This window comes from Drosophila subobscura, chromosome A (genome assembly GCF_008121235.1).
Source record: "Drosophila subobscura isolate 14011-0131.10 chromosome A, UCBerk_Dsub_1.0, whole genome shotgun sequence".
Lineage (NCBI taxonomy): Eukaryota > Metazoa > Arthropoda > Insecta > Diptera > Drosophilidae > Drosophila > Drosophila subobscura.
In genome coordinates, this window is record NC_048530.1 from 3,672,946 (window position 1) to 3,699,347 (window position 26,402).

Consider the following 26,402-nt stretch of genomic DNA (forward strand, 5'->3'; position numbering starts at 1 on the left):
TAGAAAACTCTTGAAAAAACATTTTGAGAAATCATAAATTACGATTTTGGGCTGGCATTAAATTGCGTAAAATAATTAGACACTTTGGAAGCGGTTCTTACAAAATTAAATGCAATCATAATTGAATTTAATTTATTGAAATATTTATTTTATTTTATTGAATTGTGTCTCGAACTAATCTTTAAATATTTAATTCATATAAACACTTAATTTAATATAATGTATATTAAGTTTAAGGAATTCCTGAGACTAATTCTGTTTCAGAGCCAGTCCAACACTTTTTCCTCAATTGTCTTAGGAAACTTAATATACATTTTTAAGAATACATTTATTTTATTAATACATTTGTAGGTGTTCATGTAAATTACATTCCAAAAATATGAACTATTTGTATTTGTATTTGTATTTTTGTGTGTGCTCTGCAGTTTGTACTGAAACATTATTGTTTGTTGCTGCTTTGTTTCCCTGGGAATTGTACATTTTGTCATTCTTAATTTGCGTTTGACATAAACTCATTTGTTTGGTTGCTGGTTGGTGTTCCTTTTTTCTTGTTGTGCGCCATTATTTGTGAAATTAATTAAAATTCAATAACAAAAACGTTGAATGTGTGCAGGCATTTGGATTAAATCCGCCAACCAGTCGTTGCCGCGCAAGAGCAGCAACTCCAAATGCAAATTTTAACGAGTGCAGAATATTTATGGGCATAAATAAATACTTGCTCGCAAATGGCACGCAATGGCAACTGATTTACAAATACAATTAATACAAATTATTAGGCGTCCAGATAACATTTTTAGTCAAAGATTTAAATATGAAAAAAATTAAAAATTTAGCAAATTCTATACCAAAAAAAAGGCTGCGCATGTTCCGACTTCCTGATGGATTACTTATGGATCCGATTGCGGATTGGATGGGGCTTGCAACCAGAATGTTCCACTCCCTTGCCGCATAAAAAACGAAAACATATTTAAAATATCTACTTGCTAGTTGTAATCACTATTTGCATTCAAAAATATTCAATCAATAATTCACTTACATTCGCCAACCTCAGTCACATCATCATTCCGAAGCAGCTCCTTTGCGCTCAGTGCAAGCTCTCTTTCTGACCTTTACCCGCTCTGCAACTCTATTACAAAAACAAACATAAATAGAATGTGAAGCTTAAGATTTCATATCTTATATTAACTTACGGTTGATAAAATACGAATGGCTCGCTAGCGTCGATGTCCTGATTGTTGTCACTAGCAGCGTTGCTCTGCCTAAAAATATACATTTTAAGATATATTTTCTACCGATCTTTATTTGCTTACGTGTCCGTAGGCGCAGATGAATCAAGGCTTTCCAAGGAATCCATATCTAATTCGGGTTTCACTATAAATTCTGGCATATGAAGGATGGCGCTTTTGAATCGAATTGAAATAAAATTTAAAAATGAAATAAATGAAGGTTAGATCAGGTATAAATATTGTGTGTTTCTTCTAGGACGCCTGTAAATGGTGGCAAATTTGCATTCGCTTTATGTCTGACTGTTCCTCGTGCGTTCTTTGCAATAACAAAATTTAGCCACAAACAAACTGCCAGGCGCGCGAGGAGGCTCGATCGTGAAAAAATGTTCGGTCCGAACAATGCTAAACACAAACTGTTTTTGCCCGGCAAACTGTTACCCCAGAATAATTACTCACATTCCGGGTCCATTTGCAAATTCCCTAATTTCTTGCAGGGTTGTAAGTCCGAGCCTGCGGGTGGAAAATATAAAATTAGATTCAAGTTTGGCTGCCAGAATGTCTGCGCTCACGGTATGAGATAATTTTCCTTCTCTTCAGCACTCATGCGATAATGATAGCCTGGCAGGCTGTGGGAATATGCAAAGCAAGTTAGAGACTAAGTGGAGGCTAAGAGACTAAGCAATGGCTGCTTACCACAAGGACAGGGAAAGTGATCCACGTGCATCCGACGGCAGCGACCTGAAGGAAGAGAAATGCAGCCACAAAAGTCAAGAATTATTTATGGCCATTGGTGTTTTCATTTTTCTACGCACTCTCCGGATGTTGTTGGTGTTTCCTGATTGGGACTAGGCATCGCGTTTGGATTCATTTTTAATTTTTAACCTGGGACACGTTCTGAGGCTTTCACGGTACACAACAAAATGACAGCTGGTGCTCAATAATCGATATGAAGTATCGATAGCTTCTTTTTGGCAAAAAAAGATGCAGGGTACTTTGGTCGACTTGAATTTAAATTGAAATCATTTAAATAATTATTTACGTGGCAAGGCATGGCCAGCTGCATGCTGCATGCTGCATGTGTCTGTATTCTGGCAAATAAACTGTAATTGTAAATAAACATCAATTTTTAAAATTATTGCCGCATTCGTTACGCTTTCCATTTGCAACTTATTCATGTGACCAGGCCAAGCCAGAAGCGCGGATCTCTTTGTGTGCAGACATAAAGCATAATGGGCGATGGACAGCGGAGTTCTTCTCGATAGTTCTGTTCCTTCTACCATCACTGAAAGAAGTGCCCATGTGTACGTGCACACAACTTATTTCGTACGTGCACTTTTTATCCCAATTCAGCCCAGAAATTCGATTAAAATTTTGAAGTGATTTTCCTTCATTTGTTAGCGCATTGAAAATTCGCAATAATCTCTCGACGTTTTCTACTTATTTTTCGCTCATCCCATTGGTTTTTTTTGTTGTCATTTTGTTGCTGCTGTCAACAGCGCCGTCTGGCGCTCCGAATTCATTTGTTTTTGTTGTTTTTTGTTGACCACTTTTTGCGGATATCATAAATTGGTTCGCCGGGGCGACATTTCCCATGTGGAAAATTGAAATTTGTGTGTTTTGTGTTTTTATTTATTTGTTGTTTGCGGACACTGCAACGAGCGGGAGTCGCGGGCTGCCAGAAGTGTAAGTAGCAGAAAACCTTTTCAAATATTTGTAGGCGTGCTGTAGCCGCAGACTTCAAGTTAGATTTAATTAAATTTATAATGCATTCACGCTTAATTTTATTTATTTTCGTTTTACCTCTCTCTCCACCGCGTTTTATCCTGAATTGACATAATGGCCAAATAATTTTCCAGCTCGATGCGCCTTTGTGGGACAGCCAATGCAGTGACAGCGAGGAGGACTGATGGAGGGGCAGGGGTGGGGCAGGGTAAAATATTCAATTTTCGCATACGTTTGACAACCATCGAGTGACATCACATTTAATGCAAAATGTTCAATTTTCAAATGCTGTGGAAATGTATTACGACTGTCAACATTAATTTGGGACAAGTCCTATGCCCCACTCCATGGGGCACACTCCTGTGCCGATATCGCGGCAATTAATCAAGCAAATGAGGCAGCTGAGCAGAAATCTGGGGTCCCAGCCAAGCCGAAGGGATAATTTGGCACATAAAAAGGGTGTAACGAAAAGGTCGAAGTGGAATGGAACCGTCTTCAAACCCATTGAAGGGTGTCGCCTAATGTCGTTGTCAAGTGACGACTGAGCAAAGTCCGGCCCCAGCCAAAGACTTGTTTCTTTTTCTCTATGCGTCTCTCTTGGAGTTTTCCCTTGCCTGCTTGGGGGCAGTCAGTCACTGTTGCTCTCTGGGGCAATGGCAGGGAGAGAGTGCCATTTATCAATTGATTGACTAGATAATTGCCGAGCAAAGTGAAAGATAAGCGAAGAGACAGGCGACAGAGAATGGCCTCCGTTCGCAGCAGTTACTAATGATCCACAGGCTCGGGGCCTAATCAGCTGCTCCGCTCTGGGTTCAACTTTCAAAAAGAAATAAACACAAATTGCAAGCTGCCTGCAGCCTTGACAAACGCCAGTCCATAAAGCCATAAATGTTCAGCCATAAATTATGCTGCCAAAGGGACTTCGCTGTGGATGTCGCTGTGGCTGTGGCTTTTGTGCTGTTTCGATTGCTGACATATGTGAAAATGCATTTGGCTGTCACTCGGAGTGGCCCCGACGCTGGCGGGGAACTCCATTAGTTTGCCATTTATTGTTTAATTATGGAGCTCGGCCTTCATTCACTTTTACCGAATGCATTTAAAGATGTTTAGTTGTTGAGTGTTTTCCGCTTGCTCGAACAAAGAATGAATAATATTTTTGCATTTCATTTTGATTGCTTATTTTATTTAGTTACTTTCTTTGCCTATTTTATTTGCTGTAATTTGTTTATTTGCTGCTGCAAAGAACACAATTGTTGCAGCTGAATAATACAAGTGGAAAGTGAATTATTCCATTTTGTTCCACCTATAAACCTAAAACGCGTTCAAGCCTCATCTGAAGAACCCAAACAAAAAAAGGAAAAACTAAAAATTAATTAACAAAAATGTCCCTTTGCCAATTGCACCGCCTTGAGCCGCTGCACGCCACTTCGAGTGGCAGTTTGCGGTGCCCAAAAAATGGATTCACTTAGCATTCGCATCAGGGCGACACCTTTGCCAGCAGCCCAGCCAGCAGTTCCTGGCTCGATCTCGCCGTGATAGAGTGCCGCGACACTGAGTAATCTATTTTGTGTGTGACACCTACACACACACACACACACACACACACACCCACAGTCAGTCAGTCAGTCAGTCTCTCTAACACACTAATAACGGCATATAAAGTCGCTCGCACACGTTTCACGATGTTCCTCCTCTTTTTTTTATGTTTTGTTTTCTTCTGTTTTTGGCTCCTTTTTGGCTTCTCCTTTGTTTTTGGTGTTTTTACAAGAGCAGCACCAGCATAACAATGTCGCAGAGCGCACGAAAAATTGCAAGTGGACACATGAATTATGTGCAGCACTCGAGTTAAACAACCGCCGGGCAGAAGCCCCTGCAGCCTCCGCCGCGACAGCCACCCCGATACGACCACGACCACGAGCACTTGCCATAGCCACTGACTCTGTGACTCTCCCTCTGCCGCTGCCGCTGCCCGTGACTCTGCTCCGGCCAGCCTGCTGGTGGTGTCCCTGCACTACAGTGGCGGGCAAACAAAAAGCCATGCCCGCTTCCTACTAAATGCACGAGTACTCAGACCCCACTCACCACTCTCCCCCTAGCTCTTGTTGCGCTTTGGTCGTATTTTTTATATACACACATGTGCTCGGTTTTTGTTGGCTGCCCATTGGGGACGCGTTAGTGGTCCGTGGCTGGGTCCCGGACCCCAGTCCCGGATGTGGATGAGCCCAGGGAGAGGGAGCGAACAAAACAAAAAAAGGAAAGGAGAAGAAGCTGGGAATGGGGTAGTGAAGTGAAGTACAATGTTGACTTCGCCTGGGCTTTGGTTTGTTTTTGGAGGTCACACACACAGAGAGAACAAGAATGGGTGGCCATTGGGGAGTTGGCTTTGCGGGTATTAAATTATACATCATTTTGCAACAAATGATGGTCGTTACGTTTTGTTCCCTATCCACAAAATAAAACCCAAGTCCAAACTCAAACTCCAAGCCGCAGCCTCGCAGTGGGTCCCTGGCGGCCCTTGTTATACCCTAAAAACAGCAACGAACATAAACCACTTGGACACGAGAATGTCCCATGGCAGGCGCAGTCATTAGTTAGGGAAGAAAATGCCGAGCTGAATAGTGACAAAAAAAAGATGTGCGAGGTTCACTTTTCATTCCGCGATCTACATATGTTCTCTGTCTCTCGATTCACTCTCCGCAGAGGGCATCAGCACAGTGTCTGCCGCCACGCATTGCCCACCACATCGGTTAATGATCCAAAAAAAAGAAAAGGTTTGCCCACAAAAACTTTCAAAGCCAGTCAATTCCCCGGCAACGCACACAGTCTGCCAGTTAATAAACAGCAACAAAAAAAGAAGGAGGAAAACGGAGAGAGTCTCTGGCTCCATGTGGATGTGCGGATGTCACTTTATTATTTTTAGAGCGGGTAGAGAGCGAAATGATTTAAGCTGCGACTGCAGGAAGGCATATAATCGATCTTAATTACATTTTGTGTGGCAGGATGGGGCAGGATGAGTGTGGGTTGGCTTAAATGTGAACGCTGGCAAGCGCACAAGGCACACACACACTTGCACGACTTCCGTTAAGCGATTAAAGCATTATGGCATCATCTCCATTTCCTGTTCCTGCTCCACAGCGACAGCGGCAGCGACAGCGCCTCCTGCCTTTTGCCACCTTCCACCTTCCACCTGCTCCTGCTTCATCGTCGTCTTGGCAGTCGTTTCGTGATGAGCATTTTATGGCTCCGGCTCCGAATTGAATTTGCTTTGAATTGCAATCGCTTAACATGCTGGCACACCCACACAGCCACACTCACTGCGAATCATTTTAATTATGAAACATTCAATGGCAGAGCAAAAATAAAAATATAAAAATTGTTTACAGCTTGTCCTCTCTTTCCCACCTTCATTGCTATTATTTGCACAAAAATAGTTCCCTGATCTGTGACAATTCTGAGCGCTGAAATGCTCTACACATGCCACAGCCAGGACTATTCGCAGCTTACCTGAACGGGGACTCTATGGGGAATGCACACGGGATTCCGGCTATCGACTTCTTCTGTGCAACGTGCATGCCGGGGTTGACTTCCCCCTTTGCCCATGGACTTTCGTCATTCGGTTTGTTCCGGCTTATTGCAATTTGCCGCGCTGAATGTTTCATTTAAAGTCCACACTGCGGTGGCCTGCTCTCGGCTACAGCGTTGTGTCCTCTTTGCTGTTCTTGCTGCCGCCAAACATAGCCGCATGCAATTGATTACAGCAACGAGAAATGAATGCCCGAGTATCGCCCGTAAATGAAGAACCGAATGGCATACAGGACCAGGCCTGAATATTTGTCGCTTACGAGAACGAACGCTTCGCTTCGGAAATGAAATTGAAATAATGCGCAAAGGACGGGCTTGGGCTTGGGCTTGGTCTGCTTTAGCGCAGAACAAAAACCTTCTAGAAAATATTCCAGACTTAAACTTTGATTACCAAAATATGCGGCTTTGAGTGGGTGGGTGGAATGAGGGGGAAATATGTTCTGTTCGCTGGTGCTGGAATGCCTCGCTCCCCCTGCTCGTTGGCTCCTAATCGAATTTCAACGGAAAGCATTCAAATGTCTGGCAAATTAGGCAGAAATACAAATGTGCTGGCTGGAATCGAGGTTAAGTTGTGTGTGTGGAGAGAGCTTAGAATTAGGGGAGCAGCAGCACAGGGCAGAGCCAACGTCTTATCGCCAGAACAGGCGGAAAAGACCACCCAGACGAGGGCAACGAAGTCCCAGAATACACTGAGAGAACCTCATGAAGCAGCAGGTTCAATTGCAAGCTCAGGTGTTCCCCCCTTCGTTCTAAAATTTAATTCACTGCCAAGCAAAAAGAAGGAAAATAAAAAATATTTTTTGCCGAATCAGCGCCAAAAATTATTTAAAAAATGGTAAATGGAGGAAGCCAAGAAGAGGCAGCAAATTACGAAAGACGATGCTGAAGGTGCTAGTTGCCAGGTGGAGCGGGCTCCAAGGACATGGCTTGAGCTCAATTTCAGCATAATTTAAGCTCCCCTTTTGCCTTGTGCCCTTTCCCCTTTCAGGTTATATGTGTCAGGAGCCATTTAAGCTCATTACGGGCATCAACTTTGGGCGGAGGAGCCTCTTGCCACTTGCTAATTTTAAGTCAGTTTTTTTTGTGTCGCAAAATTCTGCGCGCGCTGCAAGTTTTCATTTCTATAAGACACTTTCATTAGCTGGCCAGGGGACACGGCAGGGAATTGCCACAAATTCCTCTTCCTTTCGGGTTGTTTTTTTCCCCTTTTCCCCCTTTTTTTTGTCTCTTTTTGCAGGCACATGCGAGTATAGTTGCACATACATTCATGGGTCATGTAAGGAGGAATAAGAAATTGAAATCCATAAAGCGCAGCAGCCATAACAGAGCAACAAAAAAGAAAGCAAACAGAAAATGAAGGCAAAAGGAATGAAAGAAAGGAAAACGCGAAATGAATTTCACTTGAAATGTGAAAACATAAAAATTGTTTATGACTTCCGCTACACTGCCTCCATCTGTCTGTCCGTCTGCCTGTCCGCCTGTCTGTCCGCCTGTCTGTTCCACTGTCAGTGTGTGAATTTTCTGTGTAAAAAATAAGGAGCAGTGCTTATCAATTGTTGCCACTATCAAGGAAAACTTTTCGAGAATATTCTTCAAGTCTCAGCAGACAGAGAGAGAGAGAGAGATTAAGTGGATTCACTTAGGATTATAAATGGGGCGTAAGTGAAGGGAGTCGAGTTGCAGCAAAGATAAAAAACAACAAAACAAAGTCTCATATTTGCTGGTGTACTTTATAGATAATTGTGACTAACTGGCTCATGGATATATGTTCGTGAGAGCTACTAGCAATTTACTGTGCAAGGCCTGAAGGCGCTGAAAAAAACAAATTTTTTAGCTCTTTTTCGCTAGCAAATGAAGTGAAAGTAATTGTTGGTTCTGATTTGGCATTAATGGCAAGCAAACATAATGAAAACTAAATGAAAATGCGGTGCAAGCAGCATCCGCAAGGGAAGATGATCACAAACAAAAATGCACAAAGGAACTTTTAAATATTAAATGAACACTCCGCCCCGCCCAACGCACAGAACGAAGCGGAGACAACCGGATGGCCAGAAGCCAGGAACTATGCGGTCAAGGGGCAAAGCTAACTAAGCATGCCACACACACCCACACAAACACAAGCACACACAAAGGCTGTGCACTGCTTGGCTGTGTTGTGGAGGGCCGCCGACTGTCTTCGCTTTCCATTCTTTATTTCCGCTTTTATTTTGTTTTGCAATGCGAAATGGCAAGCGGAAATGAACTCTTTAGTAAAGTGTTTACAGACAGAAAAGAGCGTGGCGGCGATAGGTAGGTTAGGTGTGTGTGTAATGCTCTGGCAAAGTGCGGCATGGAATGTACACGGTACACAGTCCACAGTATTTAATTAATTAAATGCGAAAAACAGTAGACAGAGCGTGAGACGGCAATAGATATTATGTGACATTACGTATAATAAATACAATTGTGTATAACAGGCTCAAATATTATTCAAATTGTGTTGGGAAATATCAAATATATGAAATATATTCACTGTACGGTGGCTTTGACATGACGATCCATGATATTTTTATTGGGGCAGCTGCAGGTATACAAATTTCAACAAAATAAAAAAATAAAATAAAAAAGAGGCAACAAATGTGCAAATTTGTACGGCTGCTTCGGGGCAATGGCTTTCAATGCAATTCTTATCTAAAATGGGACCGCCACTGTAGTTTTTCTTGGCTTCATCAATTTTAATGTTGAAACATTTTTGTGCGGCTCTCTGGACCTCATATTTTCTTCTTTTTTTTGCATGTTTTTGTTTTTATTGGAAAACAAATCAATTTAGTTAATGGTTGGTCCAGTGAGATTGCAGTGTTTCGTTTGGGTTGGTGGTTGGTGGCACTTGGACGGGATAGTAAATCAATGACAGTGTGGGACGCAGAAGGCCCAAAAAAAAGAAACAAAAACTTGTGTTCGACATTGCATTGGCATTTTTACGCTGACTCTCTCTCCGTTTCATATATTCTTGTTTGTGTGTGTGTGCATTATATTTATATTGCATTTACCATCTATACCATATAGGAATGCACTCTCCCCCGTGCAGATAAAACAAATAGATATAGAAATGGATAAACTTGTTTGTGACACACACACTCGTGGCACTCGTGGCGCTGCCTCCATACGTTATTTATGCATGGTAATATTTTCTGCTTTTTGACTGAACATAGCCCCATCGATAGTCGTATCTAAAGGATATGCATATAGATATTCCACATATGGTTTATGTGCGACGAAATTTCATTTTTGTTATTTCTTTCTTTATTATCAGCATAATGAATTGAAGTTTATTTATGCCATTTATGCTTTCTACTTTATTTATTTATGCCGCAGAGCTCGAGTGTGAGTCTGTCTGTGAGAACCTGAACAGCTTCCTGATCCTTCCAGCTTCCTACAAAATATTTCCCTCTCATTTAACCAATCCTTGCCCCGGGCTGGATCTAAGCTAAGCGTTTATCCCTTGACAGCACTTCTTGGAAGGCTTAACGTTAAGTTCCCCCGGCAACAGCTTCCTGAACCTTCGCCGCCCTGCTAATGCAGTTCTTGAGTCCCGAGTTCCGCACATGACAGTGTTGGTAAATTCTCAAACATATGCACAGCCCCGACTGGGGCTGTACAACTTAACCCCTCCCGGGCTATAAAACTTAATATGTTTTGTATTTAAATTTATGAAAAAGCAAGCGGAAACAATGGAAGTGCAAGTCCCGGGCTCTTGCCCCAAAGTCGAGTCGGGTTGGTGCAGGGCGGGCGGGGCGGTTATAAGGAAACAGGATTAATGGCTGCTTAAGCCGCCGACATGCGCATAATTGTCGCCAGCGTTATGCCTTTGCCGACTCACACTCACACTCTCGCACTCACACTTTTGCTTTTTCTTTTACAGGATCTCCATTTGCCGGCAGGCCCTTTGGTCAGCTCGTGGGTCAGACCGTGGGCTGAAATTTAGCAAATGAAACGCAGACAATTCGCACAATGAATTGAGTATGGAGAGTATTTTATGTGGAGTTTTATGGTGTGCTTAAAAATCTAAAAACAAAATATTTATTAAAAATATTTATTTATTACAAAATGTTTGTTTATTTTTTGTTGACTGAATAAATGGCAGGTAACTCGATTATTAGAGCGAAAGTTTACTGTTAACGTTAAAAAGGGTCCGTAGGACATGCCTACAGCTAAGAGTGCTGTGCCAAAATATTACAAATAATTTTTGAAGCTAACTTATATTTTTTTTCTGGATTTTAGGCCAGAGAAACGCGTTGTTTTATATTAAAAAAAGAATTAAAAAAAGAACCCAATTTTAGGTAAAAAAAAAATTGAAAACAAACAATTTGTCTTTATTTTAGATTAAACAAAAAAAATGTATTTCTAACTTAATAACAAAAAAAAAAAAAATTTAAATTAATATCGAAAAATTTTAATTTAATATTAAAAAAAAATAAACCACAAATAAAAAAAAAAAATTAATTAATTCAAGTATTTGCTCGCCCAGTCCTTGCCTGTTGCCAATGTTTATGTTTTTGTTTGTTGGCTCCTACTTTTGCTGGCATCGCTGACTACTGTGCCGGCGGCTGGTAATGGGGCTTACATTTTTGGTCGTGCAATGGGGCGTATGCGTAATAATAATTACAGGACGCGTTGCTGCTGCCGCTGCCTCCGCCGCTCGCTCGCTGAGGCAGTTATATTTATTAAAGGCTTTAAAACCTGTCCTGCAGCTTGTAATACACACGAAGTACATATATTTAAATATATTATGGCACGAGTATTTGCACACATTCCAGCCTGACTGCCTGCCTGCATGCCCTTGCCACTTGCTTCTGCCTGCCCTTTTATGGAGTTTAATATTAGAAGAATGTGGTTTATCACCTGCCTGGAGGAGGAGCGGGAATGGCTGACAACGATTGCTAATGCAAATGACGCACCAGGCGGCTTCAATAAAAAATATGGCCTCAACAGGATTAATACATTATTTCCGGTTGGCACTTGATGGAGGGATGGCAGCTGGGAGGTGGGAACTGGGAGAGCTGAAGCCAGAGAGACACATGTGCTTGGAGCTGCTTGGACTGTGCCATTCGGTATTCCTGCTCCTGTTCCTGTTGTTCTTTTGCGCTTTTATGATTATTGTAGTGCCATCCTCGTTCTCGTCCTCGCAGGCACTTATGCTTATGTTTTTTTGGCTCTTGTGGAGCTCCACCAGCTCCACCACTCTCTGCTCCACCACTCCATACTCCACACCACTCGACAGCACTCCACACAGCACTCCACTTTCTCCTCTTTCGAGTGCACTTTGCTGTTTCATTTCAACTATATTTGTTCACCATATTTGTATACAAAATTCTTTCTTTTTTTTCTTCTTCCATTATTTGCACTCCTCTGCGCTGCTTCTAGTACCCCCCAGAAAGGATATGCGCAGGCCAGTCGCTCTGCCACTTCACACACACGCGAACACATGCAGGATCAAGTGCTGGAAAAGTGCATATTAATTTGATGTTTTTGTCATCTGAAGTAGTTCAAGGAGCAGTGCCACTGGCACAGGCACCACTGGGGGTCATAGTTGGGGTAGAGCATCGTAACAATGGGAATATATATACAAATTCTGAGCTGTATTCTCGGAGGCAATCTGTCACAGTATTAGCCACGCAAAGGGGATCAAAGGGAATATACTATATTATAATTTATAATTTTCAGACACAGAAATTGATTAAAAAATGGTACAATAAATTGACAAACAAAAAAATATAAGTCTACAAAAACCAACCCACATCGAGAAGACACTTGTGAGACGCTTCTTACGCGTCACAACTTTTATACCCGGTACTCAGCAGTACATCTGTACCTTAGTTTTTTTTTTTAACTTTACATTTTACATTTTAAATTGTTTCTACATCTGTCTACAGTAGCTCGACCCCCTCCCAAACAGCCGCACACTGCACGAAGCAAAAAATATAAAAAAAACTCCTGGACGGGGTGGGCGTAGACACTGCAAGTTAATTTCTTCATTTTGACGTATAATAATGATCCAATCTAATCCCACTTCAGCGATCTGATAGATACGGTCATTCCCTACCGAAAGGCGTTTTTAGTTTTCTTTTATCTTCAAAATTGTGGATAAAGCACATTTCTGGCGTAACAAGTGATGTAGATGTAGATGAGAGATGTAGAAAAAATGTAAAATGTCAAATGTAAAATGCTATAAAAACCACTAAGATATGCTGACGGTGTACCGGGTATGAAAGTTGTGACGCGTACGAAGCGTCTCACAAACGTTACTACTCGTTTTTTACTTATGTCAAAACTGAGTTTCTTTGAGATGTAAAATTGATCAAAACTGTTTTAAAAATATATAAAGAAAACTTAAATATATTTAAACATTTTAATTATGAATTTTGTAAATGAAAACAGCTGCTGCCATTCCCTTCGCTGCTCTGCTAATTGTTCGTTTATTTTTATTTTGTATGAAATTGAAATCGCTGAGAGAAAACGCAAAAAAGTCTAAAAACTCGCTTAAAACGACAAAATAAATTACATGAAAATTTCGCGTGAAAAGCTTTTGTCTCAATCTTTTTACCGCTCTTCGCTCTCTCTCTCTCTCTCTGACCATCGAGACGTTTCTGTGCTGTGTTCTGATTTGCTATCCAGCTCAGTCTTTGGCTATTCATTCACTTGGCCTTTATAATAAAACAATAAACTGTAACAATAGCAATTAAAAATCGCTGAAAGCGGATGTCCTGATAAGGACCCTGAAACAGGCAGCGAACCGGCAGGCAGGCAGCCAAGCAACCACTGGACACGCTTCATCTGGATGACCCTCGTCCGCACCGCTGTCCGTTGTGCGCTGTCCGTTGTGCGTTGTCCGCTGTCCGTTGTCCGCTGTCCGTTGTCCTCTGTTCCATTGTTGTAATTATGCATTATGCTCTTGATTTGGTCATAGCCCAAGCCCTAGCCCCTCTGTCCTACAACCACTCTGTCGCTTTGAGCATTCGGTTTTTTTTTTTTTTTTCATCCTTTTGTCAGTTTTTGCCTAGTAATTTTTTTTCCAGCAGAGGGAGCGAAAGCGGAACTGCCGGCTCAAATGTTTCACTGTCCCTATTCCAGTTCCTGTGCCGGGCAACCCGCAGCGAAAGACGCGAGATTCCGACATTTTTCCAACTAGGAATATTTTGGTCAAGCAAAACTCAACTTTAAGGTGAACAAAAGGTTGCCAACTGCATTTTCGCTTGCTGCTTGAAAATCCTTCAATTAAATTGCAAATTTGAGTCTTAAGTTGTCTGCCAAAGTTCAGTTCAGCTGTAGATTTAAATTACAAGAGCAGGATAGAGCAGAGCAGTTCCCGCTCCAGCAATCAAAAAGGCCAAAACACAATTTGCTGCTATAAATCAAAATCGAAGGAGCAAGCGCAAGGCCCAGGCCCAGGCCCTGGCCCTAGCATGGTTGAGTATGCAAAATGGGCAAGGACAGGACCTGGATAAATGTCGAAGGAAGAAGGACCACAATCGCAATGCAGTCAATAAAATCAAAGGCAATCATGTTGCAGATGCCCTCATACAGATGTCTCGATGGTCTTCGGCCTCTGTGCCTCTTCCGTCTGTCTACTCAACTGTCTCGTGCCTGTGCAGGTATTTTGTTTAAAATAATGCCCAGCAGTGTGTTAAACAATTACATTAGGCAGTTGGCAATGTGGGTCGGGTGGTGGGGGTGCCACAGCAACATGGAAAATCTAATTGACAGTTATGAAGATTGTCAAACATACAATTATAACACTCCAACTATCAATGGTCAAACATTGATTTGTGACGTACATAAGTGCCCCATGCCACATGCCACATGCCCCATGCCACACACTCCGTCTTGCCGCATGCATTTGCTAAATTATTGACTCGAGGAGGAGACTGGCTCTGGGCTTGAGTGGCTGCTTGAGTGGGTTCTGGGTTCTTGGTTCTGGCTTCGAATTATTAACATGTTAATCCAAATGTAATGAGCGTAAGGATAACTCATTGTGATGCATTATTTATGCGGCCCAAGCCTCGTAGTCGCATGAATTGCAAATATATACTCGATTGATATTATGCTAATTTAATTGGCAGCCAGTGGAAATGTATTAAAAGCGAGAAGACGCGTGTGAGACGCTTCCTACGCGTCACAACTTTTATACCCAGTACTCAGTAGTACATCTGTAGCTTGTAGTTTTTTTTTCAAATTTTACATTTTACATTTGATCTACATCTACATACATCTTACATATACGCTAGCTTGCCTAAAGCCGCATACTACACGAAGCAGAGTAAGAAAGAATGTGCAAAATATAAAAAAAAACTGCTGGACGGGGTGGGTTTAGCCACCGCAAATAATTACTTCATTCTGGCTATAATAATGATCCAATTGGATCCCAATTCGGTGATCTGATAGAAATGGTCCTTCGTTTTCAGTTTTCTTTTATCTTCAAAACTGTGAATACCGCCCTTTGCGGAAGCGGGACGAAATTTTGAAATACGCTTACAACAGTGTAAACATCCAGCCATCTGGATGCAAAATTTGGTGGCTCTAGCTTCTATAGTCTCTGAGATCCAGGCGCTTAAAAAGACGGACGGACAGACGGACGGGCAGACAGACATGGCTAAATCGACTCGGCTATTGATGCTGATCAACAAAAAAAATACTTTGTGGGGACGGAAACGCTTCCTTCTGCGTGTTACATTTTTTCCGCACAAATTCAAATATATTTACTCTTCCGGGTATACCGAGTATCGGGAATAAAAAAATATGACAGGCCAAGGAGATGCGCTCTATCAGTGCCATTTCATTCAGCTAAAAATATTCTTTTAACTAATCATTTCAGTGTCTAATTCTTAGCGTTTAATTATATTTAAAATAAGCTTCCATTAACAAAAATCTTACAATATTTATTATTCAAAAGTAAACGAAAACGAAAAATTCGCCATGAAAATGAATTAAACATTAAAATGATCAGTAGAAAGTCATTTAAAATCATCTGCTGCAAATGAAATTCGATTAAAGTTCAACAGCTATTTTTGTATCCATCTGGCCACTCTATTTGGTTTATTCTCAATCGTTTCGAAGCTTTCGCGACACCATCTTGTCTGTCAGTTCTTTCTTAGTAACAATTTCAAGCTGCCGGCAGTTCTCTGTAATTTCTCAAGTCAAATAAAATTTGTAATTTTGCGGGTCAAGTGCAAATTGTTGTAATTTTTGTAAGTAAGTAAGTCTGTCGAAGAAATTGAGGAAACTAATGAATAAAATCCTCTGCCAGTCTACCAATCTCCAAGGAATTTTCAATTAAAAATGGAAAATCACTTAAACTATGAATGCGATGGCTGTGGTACTGACTTCATCCTTAACTATCGCTACAAGTGTTTGAGGTGCGACAGATATGATCTGTGCCAGACTTGCTACGACAACAAGGTGTATACATTACACCATAACTTGGGACACGCCATGCAGTGTTTGCTGGACCCGGAAGCCAAGAAAGTGCACTTTGAAGGTGAGCCAATGCCAGTGCTGAGCGCCGAGAGCTTCACCTGCCCCATCTGCGGCATTATGGGCCACACGGACATCGAACTGATGAAGCACGCGAGAGAGAAGCATCGCGGAGATTTGTCCCTCGTTATTTGTCCATTGTGCGCGGCCATGCCCGCATTCGGCGATCCCGCTCTGTTGCGCAACATTTCAGAACATTTTCGCACTTACCATGGCAGCACAGCGGGCATTCTGCGTAGCAGTCCACTGGACAATGTTCGACGCAATGCACCGTCGGAGGCTGACATTGATCTGACCGAAGCATATACCTGGCCATCACACCTCACTGATTCGTGGCGCATCTTGAATAATTATAGTCCAGATCTGGTTCCACGCCCACGTCTTCTCGTTCCCTTTGACTCTCCCGAGCCTCCGGCTGGGTTAACTATTACCGAATTGAGCGATGAGGAGAATTTCTGAAAAGGCAAAATTCAAACACTTAGAAAATAACACACTAAAACACAACATACATACACACACACACATGCATAGAAATGTTTCTCCTACCATCTACCATCAGCATTTAACGAAGGAGGAAAGAAGGAAATCATTCAAGCCAGCCACGAAAATTGTGCTTAACATTTTTTCGTGCTATTACACATTTTCGCACTGCGGCCGTTTACACAGCAAAGGCAACAACAAAAATAATAAATACTTAACTTAACAATAAACAATATACAATTTAGCGCAAAAATAATTGTAAGCCTTTGCCATGGGCGGGCGGGATTCGCACTTAATTTTTGGCTGTGTCTGGCACAGCAAATGAAAGCAATGCAAAATCAGAGCACAGACACAGATGCGCCCAGAAGGAAGCATTCCAAATTACGAAGAGAGAGGAGAGGGGCTTTCGATTGGCTTTCTACTTTCAACTGCTGCTGCTGCCTGCATTAATGTCCAAGATAAATTCTGCAATGCATTGATTATTGGGGCAAAAACTAACCAAAAGCAATGCAAACATAATGAACTTATCAACACACACACAGACACAAAAACAACTAGAGCAAATTTTCATTTGATTTGATTTTGATTGCGTTTTATATTAATGCCAAAAACACACACACCAAACCATACATCCTCCCCATCCACCTTCCATCCTCATGGCAGAAACATTTTTTCACGCGGCCCAACTGATTGGCAGGCAGCTTCCCCACAGCCAGAAACAACTGTTTCTGTTGCCGCTTCTCTTTCAGTTTCAGCCAAAAACGAAAGAATTTTCCACACTCCATGAGTAGCAATGTCAAAGCGTGGAATATACTATACGGGCTTTACGGTTTACTACGGGCTGCGGATATTTTGGCATCGCTTTTGCATGCTGTAAACGCACGTCTCTGTCTCTCTCTCTCTCTCTCTGTGTTTTGGGGGGGCAAAAAGTTATGAAAACCTTGTCATGGCATCCATCAAGCGAAACAATAGCGAGCTCCACGCAGCAACACAAAAACCGGAAAGCGGCTCCAAAAAACAAAAAATTGAGGGATTTACTTTACGTTTTTTGTTTGTTTGTTGCTATATTTTTGCATTTTGAATACCCAAAAGACTTGATTGATTGAACAAGCCAGCCTGCAAAAACGTTAGATTTATGTGGAAATATTAAGAAAAGTCGCTGCCACTTTTGCTGTTATTTTTTTGTTAGTTTCTATTTGTAATTAATTTTATTAGTAGGACCCCTGTTGGATATTAATTTTTATTAATAACAGACTCAAGTGTTAAAAAAAACTATGAATAATAACAACTACAAATAAATTAATATTATGTTAAAAGTCGCCAACAATTTTAGTTATCTGAAATGCAAAAAAAAAGAGTTAAAATTGTATCTAAAAAAAAAAGTTTAGTAAATCCAAATAAATGTATTATGAAAATGAGGAAAAACGCTAGTGAGACGCTTCGTACGCGTCACTACTTTTATACCCGGTACTCAGTCGGTTCTCATGGATTTTTACATTTTAAATTGTTTCTACATATGTTATCTACATCTACAACACTTCTACATCATTCGCCAAGACGTCCTTACAATTACAATTACAATTTAAAATAATTATTACTACATAAGCAAATAATTATTCCAATAATATTTCTGCAGAAATACATTAATGAATAGAATTTCAATAATAAATAAAACGAACAGCATCAAGCTAGCTCGCATTCAAGAGCTACAAAAACTAAAGACCAAATTCCATTAATCAATGCCAAAAATTCTTTCAATTTCCTAATGTTTGGTGGAGAAAATTGGGTGGCATGGGGAAAAAACAACAACATTTCACATTGGCAACATTTCGCCATGAGAAATGCGGGCGCTGAAATGTGGAAACCAGAGGAACAAACAGCAGCAAAGGGGGTGCCCGCATGTACGGTACATTTTGATATTCACCCAAATTTCATATGGCCAGAAACAACAATGGGAGCTGCGAATGGTCTAGTACAGAGAGGGGGAACGGGAAGTGAATGGTCAACCAATCGTCGACAGAGCCAGAGGTGCAGGCAGAGGGAGAGCCAGAGCCAGAGCCAGATCCAGAGGTAGCGGTAAAGGCAATGATCAAAATTAAGAATGAAAAGAGAAGAGAAGTGAAGTGAAGTGGCCAGACCAAGCCAGACAGAGACGATGACGGACATGTGTCTGTGTGTGTGAGTGGGTGACAAAAGTGGGAATGATGCGGAATGAGATGAAAGAAGAATGAAGATATGTACATCCATATGTATGTGGGGGCGTGGGTGTGTATATTGCAGCAATGTCAGTGACCTGGAAGAAATATAAAATAAATCGAAAGCAGATTGCAAAAATCAAAGTCACCAACAATCAACGCCATCAACAACAGCCATCCAGCCAACCAACCATCCAATCCAGACCATTCACGAACTCAAGACTACAAATGGGAATGTGGGGGAAGGAATGCGGCAAATATGGGGAAATGCCGGATATGGGGCACAAACCAGCTCCAGGAACAATCTCAAAGAGGGAGGGTGGAAATGATGCGGCGAGGCAGCTAAGCAGATAAAAAAGAGATACAAAAGATAAATAGATACTGTGTTAGATAGATGATGGACAGTTGGCTAGACGAGCTCTGACTCGGTGCATGGGGCAGGAGGAAGCGATGTTCAAGCATGACAGGGCCACGGAATAATGCCAAGAAAATCGAAATGTTTCGATTAAAGCTGAATGATGGAGCCGATTTTGGCTGTTTATAAATAATTGAGTTTGTGTTGTATTTGCAGGACATTGATTCTGTTTTGTTTTTTCATAGCAATGCGTGCAAATATTTTTTATTGGTTTGGCGTCGGCACGCAGGCCGACTCAAATTTGCATGCACAGTTAGCCGAAACGAAGTCATCAAAGTTTCGTGCTCCTCTGTCGCAGCACACGAATAGCGGATCTTCCCTATGCACTTGCATCTCAGAGAGTTTCACAGAGGGAGAGCAAGCGAGCGAGCGAGAGAGAGAGAAAGCTTGCTTTGGCACCTTCGCTCTCTCTGGTTTTGTTTTCGTTGTCAAGCTTTAAATCAGACGACCAGCACGAAGCCAAAAACGTTTCTTGCTTCTCTGCCGCTGCGGCTAAATGCAGTTTTTCCTCTGCCGCTGCTGTGCATACGCCGAAGCCACACGAAGCTTTTGCTTTTTGCACAGATCATACGACGCTGGGGGGCTCTGGCTTATGTTACCAGAAATATGCACCAATAAAGTAATGCTTTATGCACAACATTTATTTTGTTCCATTTTGGTAGCCGCTACATAAGTCAAGTGCCCGAAACAGTTGCTGGCTTTCTCACATAATCCTAATTGGTTATGTTTCTGTTTATTTAAGTAGCCGCCGCCGCCGAAGTGAACCTTGAAACTGTTGCCTCGAAGGTTACTTATGCATTCATTTTCGCTCACTTCTCGTATGTTTTCCTGATTAACTCGACTGGCATCTCATCAACGCTTCACACAAGCCGCAGGATTACACACCAACCAGCGGCAGGGGCAGGGGCAGTGGCAGTGGCAGCATGTGCTGCATCGCACAGCATGCCCCCAACAACAGCGGCAACAAAAACAACAATAACAAATACAACAACAAGGAGAAAAGCAGAGAGAAGCTTTGGGGCTACTGCTGGCATACTTAAAGTTCATAAAAAAGTCAAATTAATTCAAATTGCACTGCATACACAGATATGTACGTACACACACACAACAGCAACCAGAGTGCCAGGGATAAAGTGGGTGGGCGAGTGGGTGGGCGAGTGCTGAGAGCCGAGAGAGGGTGGGTGGAAGGGTACTTAACGCAGTGCTCAGCGCCAGGCAACGCTCTCGGTTGTTGTTGTCACTTAACTTATTTCATTAGCTCCTAAATGTATGCAATTTGACATTTTTTAAATTTAACTTTCTCTTTTCCCCCCCACACTAATGCAAGCGCACAAACACACACACGCAGAGAGAGAGAGAGAGAGAGAGAGCCACGTGCACAGAGGTGAATATGTGCTTGTGTGGCAAGGCAAGGCAAGGCAAGGCCATAAGCAAAACTTGTTGGTTGCCCTAATGGGTGGGCGAGGGATTATTCACATTTTCGCAGATTATGCATACGCATAGGCAGCACACACACACACACACACACACGCACGCACATACGTAATTTATCCTTTTCCGGATGCAAAGTTATTCGTTAAGGCAGCAAAGGATTAAAATTACGCATTACAAAAATTTGAATAAATTGCAAGAAAATAACTCAATAAATTGATTTATTAACGAGCTTAAATGTTTTACCCAAGCAAACAATGAAAAAAAGACTTAAATGCAATCAACAGCTCAAATATAATTGAGTAACAAAATGTAGGTACATCAAAATATTTTGAAAGAATATTTTATGCTTCACAAATGTAATCAAATTAATTTTCCATTTGCATAACAAAGCCAATTAGCTGATAATAATAAGTGCTATACGTAAATAATAAAATCTTAAATCGATCTACAGAATACAAAATTAAAATACAATTGCAATTTAGTTCGTTAAAAATATGCTCGTGGCAGGACAGAATTTTAACCATCCAAACCTACACAAGAAAGAGCATCCGAGTGTTCATGTTATGCGTTTTCGAGTTTTGCTAACTTTTTGCTGTGCGAAAATGTACCCTTCGGCACATGTAATTCCCTTGTAGAGTGGAAGCTCTCGGGGGTGCACGTGCTGCGTTGCCCATAAGTATGTCATATAATTTCTACGTTTTTATAGTGCATCTGTATCGCAAGTCACCCGCACACCTGTGAACACACACCGCCTGGCAGGTTTTTTCTGCTGACACTGCATGTACTTTTTTGTACCGAGGAGACAACAGCCGCGGTCAGCACTTAAGTGCCCCGGGTGGAGGCAAATGGAATGGGAAGATTGGAGGTGATTGTGGGTTCAGCTAAAATGCATTCTTGCTCGAAACATTTCATTTCTGCATTCGATTGACAGCATCAGCAGCAAGGCTGCGAAAAAATGCGTTTTAAAGCATTATTTGAAGGTGAAATTTCTTATACACAAAATGTACTTTAAGTGGTGGAATTTTGTTGGGCAAAGCTTCACATGAAAACCAAGTTACCCAGAAAATAGATCAGACTTTTGAGGTACTTTTTGTGCATGTTAATCCGCAGAAAAAGCCAAAAAATACCCGCCCCTCAGTTCAACCAAAAAAACTGAATTAAAAATTCTAGAAAAATTGTTCTTTCTGCTCTGCTAATCAAAGGCCAGACTTGCATAAGTATGTATGTATGGAAAGGAAAGGAAAGGACAAAGAATCTCTCATGCAAGGAGCATACACAAATTCCTAAGCATATCCATTAAGGGGGGAACTCGGCCAACCATTCAGCCCATTCTCATTTGTCTTTCACCTGTGAAGATTGTCAGCAGAGACAGAGCCACAAAGAAAAAAAAGAAAGTTAAGTGACAGCCACACACACACGGCCACACGGCCACACGGCCATGGACATGCATGCAGTGTTGGGAGGGTCTCGAGTTTCAGGGGCTGCCATAAACTAGTCTGTTAATCTGTTCATCTTACTCCGTCAGTACAGGCTCTTGTCCTGCTTCTGGCATTGTCTCTCGACTCTCGTCTCTCGCTCTGCTACTGGCAATGTCTCGTCTCTCGTCTCTCGCCACTCGGGCCATTTGATCTCCATGTGTTTGCAACTACTCTATTAGCCGCATTTTAATTCAGTTACTTTAGTCTAGTGTCAACACAACAATTTCATACTTGACGACACTGACCAGCAAAACGTACGAGACACACTTACAGATGGATGGGATGTGCTGGGATGTGCTGGGCTGGGCTGGCTCTGTGCTTAAGTCCTTGAGTTTAATTTTGGGAAAATTTTCATTTCATTGAGCTCTGCCTGTGTCTCTGTCTCTGTCTGTCGCCGTGGACTCGGAGCAGACGTCAGGACTTCAGTTTGCCGCATTGACCTAACATTTTCACAGAGTCAACCGCTGCCACTCGAATGGTAAAAACCCTTCCCAGCCCAACTCTGTGGTCAAAGGTAAAAAGTTTTGTCAAATTAAAAATGTTTACTGCTTTTTCTACTTTGGGGGCCAAGAGAGTTTTCCTGAGGCAGTGCTGGGCCGGGGCAGGTGCTGGCCAAAGCCAGTCGCATGACAGTTTGCCCAGGCGGCAAAAACATCTTAAACTAGATACATTTTATCGCTACACATGAGCCCCAAAAACGAAGCAAAACGAAACGAATCGAGGGACTGAGACTGAGACTGAGACGTGGCTGCTTGTGCTTCTGAGCGGGATGGAAAGTTTTGAGTGATATTTATTGCACGACACTTGATGCAGCAGCTTACCCCCAAGACCTCTCCTTATGCTCAAAGAACTGGAATCTGTTTTCCGGTCTCACGTCCCGCTCTCTGTGTGTGGATGACATTTCAACAAGCATTTAATTTGATTTTAAATCTTTTGCTCCGAAGAAAAAGACTTTACTCGGAAGAAATTCAGTGAGCACACGAGATGGATGGATAACTTTAATCACCAAGTTACATTTTGAGATAATAGATTAGTCGAAGATTTTCAGAGCAGAGTTCATAAACGGAGAAAGAGCTTTGCAGCTGCAGAATATTTGCGTCTGAGCAGAGCTTATGGTAGATACATGTGTATATTTGTGGCATTTGTTGTTGGTTTTTGAACAGTCACTTATGAAATAATTTGCACAATTTGTAGTCAAATTTTCAGTCTATCAAACCATTATTTTTTCGCTGCGCTATTTGGGATTTTTTAGAACATTTTCCACATTCGATGAAAACATTTTTGCTAGCGAGAATATTTTGTTGTAAATTTCAAATATTTGTTCTGGCCACTCCCAAAGTGCCACTTGAAAAACTCTTAAATTTGTCGCTAACTTTTCATCTGCACTCCACTTGAAAATGTTGCTCCGAGTACATTTTACTTTTATTTTATTTGCTCGCGACGAGCATTTCGCTCAAGTTCGATGACAATTTGCCATATGTATGAATTCGTTTTTTTATTTTTGTGTTGTTTTTTAAGTTGCATTATTTTGTCGCATTTTGTTGTTGTCTTTAACTTTTGGCCAAGTGTCGAAAGCGAGACAGAGTCTGAGAGAGACAGAGAGCGAAAGCGAGAGAGAGAATGAGATGGGTAGCCAGCCAGGAGACAGGAAGGCGAAACTTTTTGTCGCCATTGTTGGTAAAAGTTTTGCAATCGCCAGTGCCTCATAAACTTTATGCATATGCACTGAAGGCCCGAGGGGGGGTGGTGCGGATCCATGAATGGATGTGGTGGGGTTGGGACACTGGGAATATAGCGGAGGGGGCGAGAGAGAGAGAGAGAGAGAGGGAGTTGGGTAAGTGAAGGGAATATACCGCATAATATGCGAACTGGGCCTGTCATAAATGAAAGTTATGCCTTCTTGCGCCATACAAATGAACGCTCTGAGAATTGAGCGAACATGTAAACGATTCGTTCTCCCTCTCTGAATGGGTGGTGGCTACTGGCGTGGAACGAGGCTGGGGAGAGCGTCGTGCATATGTTAAGTGTCGTCTCTAATTATTAATCCTCTTTGTAGACCACGAGCACACAACACACAGCACACACAAGAAAAGCCAAATGAATATTGAAGGACGCAGAAACCGCAACAGAATTTATTTTAAGCTAATTTTCTTATTTTGCACTTAATTTTCATCTTGACAGGGAGCAGGCCCAGGCCCAGGCCCACACACACATCTCTTGTCCCGGCTCTGGCTGAAGGGTTTGCTTAGCCCACTTCCCCGCGGTGGCAGCCGCACTCTGCCATTCACCCACCCGCTTTCATCCGGTTTGTAACTCTCCGAAAGTCAACGAGGACTTTGCCATTTAGACTAATAATAAAAACTTAATACGGTAATCCACTTATGCTCCAGCCCCAGTCCCCAGCAGCGGCAGCAGCGGCTGCGGCAGCAGCAGCAGAAGAAACCGCAAGCTCGTTCACTCGCTCGTTCACTCCCACTAACGCGCTCTCTGCTTCGCTCGCACGTTCACTCTCCCACTACAGCGCTCACTAGAACGCTCTCTCCCTGGCTCGTTCACTAGAGCGCACAGTGGGTCGCTAAACACTTTGACTAGACCACTTTTTGGTTACGAAGTAACGTGTCAATTATTCAGTATAAATAAACTTATTACATTTTTGGTCATATGTATATATTTTTCCACTGTACAATTGCATCTTGCCTTTTTTGAGTGAGGAGTCAGTGTGCTTTTTAAGTAAACAAATTCGATGCCTGTCCTGCCCTGCCCTGCCCTGCCACCCACTCAAGTGCGTGCAGCAGTGTGTGTGTCTGTGTGTTTTACCCACAATTTTCTTCTTCTTTTTTTTCGAGTCAACCAAAGTTTTGCGGCGCGCTCATTTTTCGTGTAGCCAACTTAACACTTTTGCTTAGCTCCCACATAAATTATGATGTGCGTGTGGCAGTGTCAGTCTGTTTGGGGAAAGTCAACAAGCGGCAAAGCCAAGCCACTTGGACCAAAAACGAAGGAAACGAGAAGAAAATGGGAAGAAAACGTTAAAAATAAAACTATAAAGTGTCGGGAAGCCCCAAGAACGTTGACTTTGCCTCAACAGCAATTCAATTTGGCATGAAACTAACTATGCGTGGTGCTCGTGAGTGCGCCAGGCAGAGAGAGAGAGAGAGAGATAGACAGGCGGGGGGAACAGAAAGAAAGAGATATAAAAACAGTGCGTAAAGGCATATTTATGGCCAGGCTGGAGACGACAGCAACAGAATTAACCAGCCAAACGGGAGAGCGAGGCTATAACACACAAAAAATATAAGGAAAAATAGCAACCGAATTTATTTTGCTGCCAAAGAATGTGAAATCTGGCAGGGCGAAGGAGTGGCCCAGAGTGAGACAGATAGACTGGCTAAGCTGCCTCTTCACTTAGTTGCACTATTCCACAAGGCTCTGGGCTGCGCACTCAGATAAGCGCAATCGGTGTGGAAATTTAGTCTACTTTATGAATGCAAGGGCAGTGGGCAGGAGATTGTGCTGGAGATGCGAAACCAAATCAAGAGTGAGCGGAGGAGAGCCTGAAGAGAGCTCAAACATACTCTGACCATAGGAGAAGCTAAATGGCAAGTAAAGTGCTAAACAAATGGAATTAGATACTTGGGAAGTGCAAAGCTTAGATATAAATATTGGTAAAAGCAATTAAATTAATTCCTTACAAGGTGTAACATTTTCAAATTCTCTTCTCTCATCTTTCTCTTACCTTTCCTCTGCTGTGCTGTTCCTTTTTGCTTGCTGCATTTGCCGCTTTCTTTCCACGCATCAAAAAAATGGTCACAGCTGAGATTTGGCACATGAAAAAAAATATAAAAAATAATACGTTTATATGGATTTGTATACGTGTACGTTGTGTACATACTATACCAAATATATAACACACTTGTTGCCACTTTTCGCACTTTCCCTTTGTTGATTTTTGCCTTTTTGTTGACATTTTTCCCACGCGAGGCCGACTTGGAGAGCCGTAGAAATGCGTCGTTGGATTAGTGCACACCTTAAACATGCAAACAAACAAACACACACACACACATAAGTGGTTGAGTAAACAAAGCAGAAGGCACAAGCCACAAATTATAATTGCGGTTGTTTGCACTGATCTATGCCATGACCCTAGCACACAAAGCGCAGGCAGCAGGCATTAAACGGTAAACGGTGCAGAAATGTTCCAACCGTCTACCTGCGCATCCAACGGAGAGTTTGAAGCGTGGCGTGAGGTGGACACCCCTCCTGCCGTCAGGGAATCGCGGAATCATCCATCCAGCGGCCACGCGTCAGATTTTAGTTTGTTTTGTATGTATGCAAATATGCATGTTTGTATGTATGTATG

The 26,402-nt window shown here is 42.1% G+C and overlaps 2 protein-coding genes across 2 annotated transcripts; one reads left to right on the forward strand and one right to left on the reverse strand.

Moving 5' to 3' along the window:
* Positions 1-456: 456 nt before the first annotated feature.
* On the reverse strand, positions 457-2,151 carry LOC117897981. Its single transcript, XM_034807097.1, has 8 exons — positions 2,039-2,151; positions 1,920-1,964; positions 1,796-1,852; positions 1,683-1,736; positions 1,311-1,400; positions 1,191-1,259; positions 1,037-1,126; positions 457-940 (listed from the first exon to the last, which is right to left on the reverse strand). Exons 1-7 carry the CDS (start codon positions 2,092-2,094, stop codon positions 1,060-1,062), a joined length of 438 nt encoding a protein of 145 aa, XP_034662988.1. The 5' UTR covers positions 2,095-2,151; the 3' UTR covers positions 457-940; positions 1,037-1,059.
* A 13,477-nt stretch (positions 2,152-15,628) lies between these two features.
* On the forward strand, positions 15,629-16,633 carry LOC117896890 (E3 ubiquitin-protein ligase KCMF1-like). Its single transcript, XM_034805426.1, has 2 exons — positions 15,629-15,754; positions 15,814-16,633. Exon 2 carries the CDS (start codon positions 15,846-15,848, stop codon positions 16,497-16,499), a length of 654 nt encoding a protein of 217 aa, XP_034661317.1. The 5' UTR covers positions 15,629-15,754; positions 15,814-15,845; the 3' UTR covers positions 16,500-16,633.
* The last annotated feature ends 9,769 nt before the right edge of the window (positions 16,634-26,402 follow it).